This window comes from Rosa chinensis, chromosome 7 (assembly GCF_002994745.2).
Source record: "Rosa chinensis cultivar Old Blush chromosome 7, RchiOBHm-V2, whole genome shotgun sequence".
NCBI lineage: Eukaryota > Viridiplantae > Streptophyta > Magnoliopsida > Rosales > Rosaceae > Rosa > Rosa chinensis.
Genome location: NC_037094.1, coordinates 20,619,887 through 20,633,217, shown reverse-complemented (window position 1 = coordinate 20,633,217; position 13,331 = coordinate 20,619,887). Strand labels below are relative to the sequence as shown.

At 41.4% G+C, this 13,331-nt stretch overlaps 1 protein-coding gene across 1 annotated transcript; it reads left to right on the top strand.

The window, feature by feature from the left end:
* The first annotated feature begins 124 nt into the window (after window positions 1–124).
* Window positions 125–2,713, top strand: LOC112180209. Its single transcript, XM_024318728.2, has one exon. The coding sequence runs from the start codon at window positions 290–292 to the stop codon at window positions 2,558–2,560; it is 2,271 nt and encodes a 756-aa protein (XP_024174496.1). The 5' UTR covers window positions 125–289; the 3' UTR covers window positions 2,561–2,713.
* Window positions 2,714–13,331: the final 10,618 nt, after the last annotated feature.

Sequence of the window (13,331 nt, the reverse complement as noted above, 5' to 3'; positions counted from 1 at the left end):
GAGATGTTGACTGCTGTATATTCAAATAAGCCTAAATTCGTCCCACTTGACTCTCATGAGTAGAAAACAAGAAAAGCCTCGCACGCTTTCTCATTTTTCCATCTAAACGTGAACAGTAGTCCAAACCAAGTCAAATATTAAAATGGAGTCATCATCAAACCACTGTCAATATATTCAAGCTATAATAACCAAAGTGGACCGGCACTTCTTGATCAGATATGATTGAGCAGCACCACAAACAGAACAGAAAGCTTAGGCCAAAGAGAAGATTACCTGAGAAGCCAAGAAGATGAAAATCGGCTGCGACGTCGATGGGAACCTCAACCAGGGAAAGTTCAGTGCCCCTATGCCTTGGATTGGGATTTATGTAACAGCAGCATCCTTGGCATGTCTAGTTACAATGGCTGCAGATGTCATCCATGGCATTCGTCACCGGAAACTCTGGTTTCCTTGCAAGTACTTCTCAATCAATGCAACTTCTCTGACCCTGATAGCTGTGGCAATCAAATTGTCAGTGGATCTAAACACCGCTATGCCTAGCCGCCAGGATCAGCTTGCGAAGCTCAGCAGCTCGGTCTTGGTCTGCACAGTAATAGGTAATTCTATGCCTTCCCTTGGAGCTATGGAAAATGAAGAACTATTCATGAATGTTATGGCTTTTGGAATATTGGTAGTTACCCTTATTGTGAATATCTGCATCCAATTAGCTACTGGTGCAATCTTTGTTTTCTGGAAGGAGCATGCTTGTGTTATGTTCATCATGCTTGTTTTGCTTATCATGCTGAGTTTCTCTGCTTTAACTGTTCCGATTTGTAAGCGTTACTTAGAGCACAAGTACAGCAAGAGGTATCAATTAGCTCTGAAAGAGAGCTCAAATGAAACTGGTAAAAGACTTGTTTGCAAAATTAGGGAGGATCTGATGAAATATTGGATGATGGCTCATACCTCTAGCCCCCAGTTTGTTATGGGTCGATCAGCGACATGCACAGCTTCTGGAGCAATCTGTCTCTTGAGTTCCCTGATTCTAGCAGAGGCCATACTTCGAACTTACTTGATGCCCTGGTCATTTAAATTTTGTAGCGGTGAGTCTGACTACAAGTGGTCGACCACTTTGGTTCTTGTTACACAGACAGTAGCAGTAGCAGTAGGAACAATTGCTCCAGCATCTAGATGGTTCATCGCCATAAACTTCAGGTGTGCAAAAAGAGGAAATGCAACCTACAAAGGAGAATTTAAAGTAGAAAAGTACTGGATCCAGGGACTAGTGGAGTTGAAAGACTGTCCATTAACTTTAAGAATCAGAAGCAGGCACTGCAGGAAACTTGCTCATGACACAAAAAATAAACTTTTGGACTTGTGTATTGGAATGCAGAAAGGAAATGTCATAATGAGCAAAGCAATTCGGCTTATTTCCATTTTCTTTGTAAGCAAGATCTTGATATGCTGCGACTTCTGCAAGGAGTGGAAGAAGAATTTCAAATGCAACACTGTTTTCAACGACTCGAGCCTAGAGTCATCACAATCGAGCTCAAGCTTAGAACATCTTACCTGTTATGTTTTGCATCTTGAAGGGGAGGATGCATTAGTTGCGCACATGACGAAAAGCAATTGTGATGCTACTGATCATTGGTTCCAGAGGGGAAGGAGAAGTGAGCCTAAACATCTGATCAAATTGTTGGAGAAATCGACATTTTCACAAGGATTTAAAGGAGTAGCAGCTTTCGACAACGACAAAGTTCCCTCTCTAGATGGTGAAGAACCTCCAAATTGTTGGGCTCTACCAGTTGCAACACTAGCCAGTATTGCTCTTGCACTTCCAAACAGCAGCAGTTCTTCGATAAAAGGGTTAATGCGTGGTGTAAACGAAGGGCTCATGTACATAAATTTCATTGAAAATCACCTGGAAAGTAAAGATCTTACCAACATTAGGAAGGCAGCAACCCATGTCTGGCTAGGAGTCGATCTCTATCACACATGGCTGGATGTGGATCTCCGTAGACTGTCACTTCAGGGGAAAAGCTCAGAGGAAATACTTGAAGAACTTTCTGAAACTGCAAAGGTCAAATTCGAAGAATCTAAAAAGAGCCAAACAGCTATAAATGCATGTATCAGAGATACTCCTTCGAAATGGCCCGTAAAGGAATTAGCTGCTAATTCCATGTATAGGATATGTCAAACCATTCTGCTAAACCATAGAGGCAGCATCGATCAAACAGATGAAAGACTATTTGAAGTACTGACAGTCATGATCGCTGACATTCTTGGTGCCTGTCTCACTAACTTTCAGGAAGTTATAAGCACAAAGTGTTTGAACAGCACCATTGAAGATAGGGCAAAAAGTGTGAGGCATGCAGTTCACATGCTAGGGGAAACTGAAAAGATACTGAATATTCTAGACCAGAGCATTCCCCGAAGTTTGGAACCTCACCAAATTTCATCGATTGATGAGTGGCGTTTGTCACTCAAAAGGGAAGACCCTTGGGCCTTCCCTTCTTCATCTTCATCAGAGAATGACGGAGCCTCTCCTGTTTCAAATGACTTCTACCTGAGCATTGAATAGAACTCACAAGCCTCAAGTTTACAACAGATGTAGTTTATGGTGATTCAGATTTTGTAAAAGAACTGCTAAAGCAACTTTCAAGTTTTTGCTTTATATATGTTTTTCTTTATCTGGAAATATGTATCAGTGTGAATATGTGAAAGAGTTTTGTTTTGCAGGATAAGTGCATTATAAAGTTATAACTTTTTAGAAAGGATGTCCTTCCATTACATAAATTTTAAAAGCATGCCATTATCCTAGCTACCACAAACTGGTGGAGAAATCGACATTACACCAGAGTCAGGGGAGTAGTTGACCAATATCCCTCAATGAGAATGCATGGTTCTATTTTTCACCGTCAATGTGAGAATACATGCCTTTATCTGATGTCCAGAGAAGATTGAGATGGCATCATATCAAATCAGTTAAATCATATCCAAAACCAATTGCAGGAAAGATAAACTCGAACAAAACTGCCTGGAATAAAATCCAAAGGAAAGATTCTTTCCCAATTGCCATTGATATGCATGAATCTTTCAAAGGATAGTGAAATCCCGCTACTGGTAATACTGAAACTCATGTATGTTAGTATCAAACCATGATAATTAGAAATGAGACCATGGTGTGTTTTTCATGTTCAAGTATCTTTCAACCTCATTCATGTTGTAGGAGAATAGAATTGTGTCTATTATTGATAATAGGAGCCCTTTAAATAAGGAGTTACAAGGTACCCAAAAAGGTAATAGAATCTGATTACAATTAAATACCTAGAACACATTCCTATTACAACTCTAAACCCTAGTTTGTAGAGGCACACATAATGTCGACATCCTTCAACACTCCCCCTTGTGCCGCTTAAACTTGGTGATGACACTTTGATTGTTGCCTCGTTAAAAACCTTCCCAGGTAACAAAAACCCTGTGGGACAAAAATAACCCTGGTCGAAGGACAAAAAGAGCATAACACGTCCTTCACTCTTCGAGATCGAACATGTAGACATCATGCCTCCCCCTGATGTCAATATCTCCCCCTGATTGCTACAATCATGGGAGTTCGGATAACTTTCTCAATCCGATGCTCTTCACATGTTTCTCGAAGGTGGATTTTGGTAACGACTTAGTAAATAAGTCCGCTACATTATCCTCTAATTGGATATGGTTCACTTCAATATTTAGAAGTGCTTGCTGTCATTTTGATGGGGGAGAGGAGGAGCACGGAATGTGGCATTTTGCCTTGTGGGGTCCGATCCCACACTTCCGTCATCTCTTTTCTCTTTAGGGATAGAACAAGCCCATATCAATTGTACCTCTCAAATATCGAAAGATTGTCTTTATACCAATCTAATGGAGTTGTGTTGGCGCGGGGCTATATCTAGCCAACAAGTTCATAATAATTGAGGTGTCCGGTCTTGTATTGTGCTAAGCACAATAATGCGCCTATTGTACATAAGTAAGCACTTCTGCTATTAAAACGTATTCGTCATCATCCCTGGGACGAAACGGATCCCTTTTAGGGCTAAGACTACAGACGACCATGGGAGTGCATTTTTGACTTTATCAAAATGCCTAAGTATCTATTGACACAGTATACAAATTCTGAATCTAGACAAAACCGTGTTCTCCCAAGGTCCTTCCTCTCAAACTCGGATTTCAGGTGTTCAGCGGTTTCCCTTAACTCTCAAGGGTTCCAATTATGTTTATCAATATAAACCGCGACAATTGCAAATCCGGAACTTGTCATGGAAACGCGTGGGCATAGTTCATCATGTCCCTTCCCAATCAAGTAGTCATTTTAGTGAGCATTTCAACCTCGTTGCAAATACGCTCCGTGGTCTAGAGCCACTTGACTTGGGTAAATAAAGTCCACAAGAACCTTCATTATATTCTGTATCTAGATCCTCATAGAGATACGTAGTGACCACATTAGTAAGCTGCATGTTCAGTTATTTGAAAACTTCCAAACTGACAAGGTAGTGGAGTGCAATGACATCCATTACGAGAGAATATGTCTTCTCATAGTCGATTCCAGGGCATTGTGAGAAACCTTGCGCCATAAGGCGAGACGACCATCTCTTTTTCTCATCACGCTATCTAACGAAGACCTATTAATGTCAATAGGTTTTATGTTAGGAGATGTTGGCATCTCAGGCCCAAAATCCTTCCTCTTCGTTAGTGAATCCAATTCAACCTGGATCGCATCTTTCCATTTAGGCCAAGTTTCTCTACGTTGGCATTCTTCAACGGAGTAAGGTTCGATGTCATTGGTCTCAATAATTCCACGTCCTCATGTACACTAGTGTAGTTCGTAGAGATCTCTATATTTTCAGGAATTGGTTCTAACATTGAGGCGTCCCCCAATGATGTCTTTTGGACATAACCACAATGCAAAATATTCTCATGAGACGGATTTTGAGTATCAATGATCAATGGATCAAGTTGTGTCAAACTCGCTCTCTTCTTAGGGCGAGAATCCATCGAACCTATGGGTCTCCTACTCTCTCTAGTGGAACCCATGGCCTATGATGTCATTATGCCACCTTTGTGGCGTCACCATACTACCATCCATGGTAGTGGTGCAGTACCCATCTTCTCTGGGTGGCACCATGTCCTCTTGTGGGGACATCAATCTTTGCAGGCATGTTTGCAACAGGTATATGTGATCTCGTCACTTTTAGGGGATCAAGATGAGACATAGTGGGGACAGACCACGACAATTCCTGTCATTCCTGTTGAACATTGACGTTCTAATCTCCCCCTAACGACGGGAAGACTGTCACATCAAAGTGACAATTCGCAAATCCAGCGAAATAGAGATCACCTGTCAAGGGTTCTACATAGCGAACTTATAGTTGGAGACTCATGTCCAACAAATATATATATATATATATATATATATATATATATGCATTCGTTGCAATGACTCATGTTGATGCGCTGTGGCGGTGCAATTGGCACATGAACCGCACACTCAAATATGCATAAATACGAGATATTAGACTCGAACCCAGTCACTAGCTGTAACGCAAATACAAGTTGAGTGGCTTGCTATGAGTCATAGACGAATTAGTAAAGCTGCATGCGATATTGCATAATCCAAGCGGAAATATTGGTGCGCATTACCAATGTCCGGGCTACCATCGTAGTCGTTTTAATGGTGGCTTTTCCGCGAGACCCATTGGGTATGTACATGGGAATATGATACTTGATATCAATACCCAATGATATGCAATAGTCATCAAAAATTGTCGATGTAAACTCTCTAGCATTATCAAGTCAAATTGACTGAATGGGATGATCTGGGTAGTGAGCCCGTAGCCATATGTTATGTGCTAGGAGTGTAGCATAAGCAGCATTACGAGTGGATAGTGGCACAACACATGACCAGCGTGTTTGCGTATCAACCAACACCATAAAACATCTATACTGTCCGCAAGTTGGTTGATCAAATCCACAGAATTCCCTTAGATTCTTTGTGAGAATGGAAGTATTTCCTCAATCTCCTTTGCATAGAATGGTCTCAATCCTAAATAACAGGCTTTACAGAACGAAACATGAGCTTTATAATCAACCAATGAAGCTTTTGGTTAAGCCATAATGTCATAATAGACTTGAGAAGTAGAGAGAGGAGTTTATGGCGTCAATGCCATGTATTTGCCGCAGGGGGTAGGCGGCGCCGGTCATGTATGGCCGGTCTTTGCACAATCATGGCGCCATGAGGCCCATGTGCAGCTCCTCGAACCAATTCTTGGTTCTTACTTTTCTTCGTTCTGAAAATGGATGTCCGTGTAAAGTCTTTAATACACAGATCATCATGTCAAAGCCTATATGTGTCAAAATCCCATAAGTCATCTCTCATGACATAGTTGGATTCAATAACTCAAATAGTGGTTGCATACAACCCACTAGAGCGACACATAAGTTTCTCTAATACTCGTTTATGTCCGTAGTCATTAGAGGTGATGCAAAGGAACTCTGTCCATTCTCATAATGTGTTTCCACATGAAAACCATTGGCTCTTATATAATAAAGTTTGAATTAAGGTATGTCCAAGACATTAAGTAAAAGAATTGACACTTTATTAATAGCTAATGATTACATCAAAGTTTTCAAAATCTAATCCAAAATAAAATCAAAGTAAGACACATTGTAGTCACTCTATCCGTTTGGTAACTCCAATCAAATATGACCAGGAAAGTAGAGAGAGATGTTGGTGGAGCAAGGCTCTCTTAAGTACCAATAATCTCAATGACTTTCCTAGACATCACATTTTATTGGGTCCGTCACATAAGAAAGAGTTAATACAATTGTCATTTATTGACTAAGGCAAATTGCCATTACAAAAGTTCTTGGAAAAATAAAAGGACTAATCTAATCAAAGTCTGCTGCATCTTTGTGCACTTCATCTTCAGCTTTGAAGTCCTCTATGGTGAGATTGACATCTCCACCATCTTCTTCTTCTTCTGCAAGGTACACTTCTTGCTCTCTCAGGTCCCTATATGCCCTGTATCTTGCAGCTAGTTCCTCACTTGCCTTGCATTGCTTGAACCAATGCTCAATTGATCCACATCGATGACACTCATCATTGCGGTTGCCTCCCTTTAATTGAGGTGCACGTTGTGCACGTTGCGGGCGTTCCTTAGGAGGGTTGGTGCCACCACCACGACCCATGGTGCCACCATTATGGCTAGGGATACCACGACCCCCTCTCCCACGTGTGGCATTACCACCACGTGTATCCACACCAAACTTGCAGTTTCCTTCCTGGTTAGGGCGGTTATATGGGCCCATACGTCCCTCATGTCCCCCATTTTTAGGGTACCGCTCCTTGCGCCCTCCTTTAGGTGCATTATAATTCGCCTCATGAACGCTCTTAGTTCCAATGGGTCTTGAATTATAATTCCTCACGAGTATGTTATCATGTTTCTCAGCTACAGATATAATATTGATAAGCTGATGAAACCTCGTGATCCGTCCAGCATTGACTTCAGTACGGTATTGCTTTGATACCACAATGGCTGAAACGGGGAAGGTGGAGAGAGTTTTCTCAATTAACTCTTGCTCTGTGACAGGTTGCCCACAGAATCTCAACATGGATTGTAAGCGAAGAGCCTCTGAATTATATTCAGCAACAGACTTGAAGTCAGCACAGCGCAGATTGTTCCATTGAACCTTCAAGTCAGGGAGGAGGGAATCTTGGACATTGCCAAAGCGCTCTTCTAGCGCTACCTATAGCTCTCTTGCATTCTTGATCGACATATACTCCAATCTGAGTGCCTTGTCCATATGGCGTCGCATCAAGATAACTGCTTGAGCATGCTTTGTAGATGTTCGGTTGAACACAAGATCCGGGTTAGGTGCCTGGATTATGGGTAATATTCCCTTGGAAGTGAGATGATTCTCAACATCGGTTACCCAACTGTGGTAATCCGAGCCTGTTGAGTCAAGCATGGGAAAGTCGAGTCTAGGTTCATTCGACATCCTGAAAATAAGAAGAGAAGATATATTAGTTTCGGAGTTAAACTTCCACGAAAACTAAAAACAATAAGATTTCCGAGCAATGCTACCAAGAAATCAATTTCCAAGAATCTCTTTTGGATTAGACCAAACAATAATGTTTTAATATGGTCACAATTTGATGCTTACGGACGCTCTTAGTCCAAGCATTGTGAACGCTCTTAGTTCACACGAACACTCTTAGTTCGTTTAATTATGAACACTCTTAGTTCATACGAAGACTCTTAGTTCGTTAAGCGTGAATCCCCACAATTCCGCTTTGTTAAATATCAAAATCATTTGGCAACATATATTCCAATATTTGCAGAAAATAGAAGAATGTAAAATACATGAAAACAACAACTTTAATTCACAAAAACTTACGTGATGGTTCTTGGCTTGAGGACACGCGCGTGTTGGAGCAGACGTGTTTTTTCTTTCTGGGCTGTCTGTTCTTTGGGCTTTCCTCTTTCCTTTTTTTTTTCTTTCTTTTCTTTTTTTTCTTTCTCCTTTTTCTGGCCGGCCGGGTCCTTCTCTTTCTTCTTTTTTCTTCTTTCTTTTCTTTTGTTTTTTTTTTTCTCTTCTTTTCTTTCTTCTGGGGCCCACTTTTGCTTTTCTTATTCTCTTTCTTCTTCTTCCACTTTTTTTCTTTCTTCTTCTGGGTTTTTCTGGTTTTTCTTTCTTTCTATCGCAAGACAGGCAGGCGGGCTTTGCAGGGACGTAGGCAGGCAGCTTCGGCAGCGGGGCTTCTGGGCTGCTCAGCTGCAGGTCAGCACGGCTGCTGGGATGGCTGCAGGTCTGCGCGGCTGCTGGGATGGCTGCAGGTCGGGCTGCTGGGTTTGGCAAGGCGCGGGGCTGCTGGCAGCAGGTGTTGCGGGGCAGCAGTGGTGCGCGGCGTCTGGGCGCGGGGGCGCTGGGGAGGAGGCCGGCTGGGCTGGGCTGGGCTGCTGGGTTTGCAGGTATTGCTGGAGAGGTCCGGCCGGTGAGGTGAGGCCGGGGTGGAGATTTTTTGTTTTTGTTTTTTGTTTTTGTTTTGGGTTGGCGGCAGAGAAGTTTTCTTCTTCTAGGGTTTTTTTTCTTTTTTTTTCTGAAGCTAGGGTTAGAACTCGTGCTGATAACGTGTTGTAGGAGAATAGAATTGTGTCTATTATTGATAATAGGAGCCCTTTAAATAAGGAGTTACAAGGTACCCAAAAAGGTAATAGAATCTGATTACAATTGAATACCTAGAACACATTCCTATTACAACTCTAAACCCTAGTTTGTAGAGGCACACATAATGTCGACATCCTTCAACAATTCATTCAATTTCTGCAATATGATTACCATGTAAGACAGCTCATGAATGATGATATCGATATATCTGGTTGAACAAGAACAGGGCTAAATGCTTCAATAGACAGCATCTAGACTATAAATAGCAACTATCTGCTAAATTATCCTCATGTTGTAGATGATTATAAGTTGAACACAAACAAACGGTACGAGTGAAAAGTGAAAACCTCAAAAACAATGCTTCCATGTCATTGTATGAATGACATAGGTCAATCTGTAGTGAATTTAATCAAAATGAGATGGAAGCTAGATATAAATCGGACGCTATTTGACCAACGTATGGCTAACATAGATTCTGTTGGTATCCTTAAGTATTTGAACTATCAGAACAGAAATGCAAAAGGAAGTAGTATAAACAAGACTACAGTGCAACTAAGATGGTCAATAAATCCTATTTGATAGAAAGCACTACTTATTACTCGAATATAATCAGCTCTTCATTTCTGAGATTTCATGTCTGGTCTATTTTTCAGTTCTATTGTGTCTTATAGACTATTTGAAGCACTGGTGGTGATGATCTCCGACATTGTTGGTGCTTGTCTCACTAATACACAGATTGTGGCGATGAAGTGTTTCAACAGCAAAATTGAAAAGAGGGAAGAAACCGTGAGGCACGCAGTTCACATTGTTGGTAAGACTGAGAGGATTCTTTATATTGTTAACAAGGGAATTCCTCCGGACTTGGATACTCACCAAATGGGGTGCATTGATGAATGGCGTTTGTCACACAAACGGAAGATGATCCCCTCGGCCTTCTCTTCATATCCATCAGACTCAAGAGTGTGACGGATCGCCTCTTCTGGTTCAAGTGATTTCTCCCTAACACAAACGCGGACTTTAAAACAGAGGTAGTTTACTAGCTCAAAATCACAAGTTATTACAATTGTTAGCTTGATATACATTATTGGTTAAGTCTGTGACAAGAATTTATGTCAGTTTATTTTATTTTCTTTGGCTCTCAGATAATAACACTCAGAGCTCTGGCCACTACTAGCATACATCGAGGACCCTTTCCGTCCATATAATACTGTAGCCTACCAATGGCGATCTTATCATGAAATTCATTTATCCAGGGCTGGTAATTTTTATACTAGTGTAAGCTTTCATTTACCTATGTTAGACGGGTGATCCTGTACGATGGTACTTGTATATGGGATGAGTCTTGAGAACTTTTGATTTTTACTTGTAATGAAGTGATACAAGGTTCAGTTATGATTTGGTTGTGTATGGAACTCGTGTTAGTTTCCGCTCCTGTAATACTATGACCACTCTAAGAGTGAGGTGATCCATAAAAGTGGGTCTGGCACCTAATCCGGTGCCTAAACCTACATTGTGTTAGTCTCTCTGACTTCAGGATGAAATCGGTCCTTAAAAGCATTTAGTAACTACATGCGAAAGAAAAATATCACATTTGTTGAAGGAAATCAGCTATTAGTGTGCCTAATCAAACTAGGAGTAGTAATAGGAGAGAAGGTTCTAGAATTCCTAATCCTTATCGGATTAGTATTCTTTGTAACTTTAGAACATGTACTTTGTAATCCCTATATATAGGGCTCCTATTCTCAATAATATGATAACAATTCTCTCTACATTCTCTCTCGAATCTCTTTTCCTTAAACACGTTATCAGCACGAGTTCTAACCACAAAGCAAAAACCAAAACCCAAAAACCTTTTTCACCAAAAATCTGCCGAAGCCTCCTAGCCCGTGCTAGCTGAAGCTTGTAGCCCCGTGTCGCCATCCTGCTGCCCCTGTAGCCCTCTCGGCCCAGCCTCCCTCCCTTCTGCGTCTCCGCTGCCCCTGCAGCCTCCTCAGACCGCCGCACACCACCGCTGCCCCTGCAGCACTTCCGGTCATCCGACAGCCACCAAAACTCCTAGTTTTCTGCAACTTTCTGCAGCAGCCTTCGACCTACCCTCCTGCAATACTCGGTAGCAACCAAAGTCCTCGGCTACCATCACCACCGAGCCCACCTAGTCCTCTATATTCGACCTACATCAACTTCAAGTTCAAGAATCACGTGTTCAAGCTCCAAACAAACAAGTAAGTATTTATAATTAAAGTTCCCGCTTTCCGTACTTTAATTTCTCCTTCTTTTCTTCGAGGACTTGCAACCTCCCTTCTTCTACATCCCACCTTTCTTATAATGTGGGTTCGATTCTTGAGAAAGTGGAATCGTGGGGATTCACGCAATTAACGAACTAAGAGAGTTCGTAAGACTTCGGACTAAGAGCGTCCGCAAGCATCGATTGATGACCTTATAAACATCATTGTTTCGGTCTAATCCAATCATTCTTGGAAATAGATTTCTTGGTAGCATAGCTCGGAAATCTTATTAGCTATTAGTTGTCGTGGAAGTTTTTACTCCGGGACTAATATATTTCTTCTTCTTATTTCAGGATGTCAAGGCTTGACTTTCCTATCCTTGACTCAACTGGCTCGGAATATCATAGTTGGGTCACGGATGTTGAGAACCATCTCACTTCAAAAGGGATCCTACCCGTAATTCAGGCACCAAATCCAGATCTCCTATTCGAGCATACGGCTACGAATAATGCCACCGCCCTTATCTTGATAAGGCGCCACATGGATAAATCACTCCGATTAGAGTACATGGCAATCAAGGATGCTAGAGAATTATGGGTTGCGCTAGAAGAGCGATTTGGTAATGTTAAGGATACCCTCCTCCCCGACTTGAAAGTTCAATGGAGCAGTCTACGATTCGCCTACTTCAAGTCTGTAGCTGAATATAATTCAGAAGTTCTACGCCTCAAAACTATGTTGGGGTTCTGTGGACAGCCTGTCACAGAGCAAGAGCTAATTGAGAAAACTCTCTCCACCTTTCCCGTCTCAGCAATTTTGCTATCGAAGCAATATCGAACCGAATACAATACTGGACGGCTCATGAGGTTTCATCAGCTAATTAATATTATGTCCGTAGCTGAAAAACATGATAATATCCTCGTGAAAAATTATAATTCAAGGCCTATAGGAACTAAGAGCGTTCAAGAGGCGAATTATAATAATGCACCCAAAGGTGGGCGCAAGGAGCGAAACCCTAAAATTAAGAGGCACAACGGACGTTTTGGTCCATATAAACGCCCTACAAAGGAAGGAAACTGCCAAAATGGCGCGGGAGCACGTGGCAACAAACACCAACATGGGAGAGGGGGACACAAGGCCGCCGGCCATAGAGGTGGCACCATTGTCCAACAAGGATGTCAACCTCGTCCTCATGCACAAGATGCATCTCAATTCAAGGGAGGAAATTGTAATGATGCATGCCATAGATGTGGATCTATTGAACATTGGTTCAAGCAATGCAATGCAAGCAAACAATTAGTTGCACATTACAAGGCATATAGAGACTTCAGAGAGCATGAAGCCCATTTTGCCGAAGAAGAAGAAGAAGATGGTGATGATGCCAACGTCAATCTCACCATAGCGGACTTCAAATCTGACAAGGAATTGCACAAGGATGCTGCAGATTTTGATTAGTGTAGTCCTTTATATTTCCAAGAATTATGTAATGGCAATTATGCCTTAGTCAATAAATGACATTTTGTATTAATTCTATCTTATGTGGCGCATCGAATTAAGTATGATGTCTAGGAAAGTAATTGAGATTAGTGGTACTTAAGAGAGCCTCGCTCCACCGACATCTCTCTCTACTTCCCTGGTCATATTTGATTAGAGTTACCAAACGGATAGAGTGACTACGATTTTTCTACGATTTGATTTTTATATTGGATTAGATTTTGGTCAAGAAACTTTGATGTAATCATTGGCTATTATTAATAAAGTCTCGATTTATTTTTATTCAATGTCTTGGACATGTTTTAATTTCGAACTTTATTATTTTTCAGTATGTTTCCCAGAGAGCAAGAATGCCTCGTGGATAGTGCAACTACACATACTATCCTTCGAAATAGGCAGCTATTTCTATGGATGACACCATCTCGATCT

Bases quoted from the DNA above. Each gene is read 5' to 3' on its own strand.
- LOC112180209 (XM_024318728.2), top strand. From the start codon at position 290: ATGAAAATCGGCTGCGACGTCGATGGGAACCTCAACCAGGGAAAGTTC.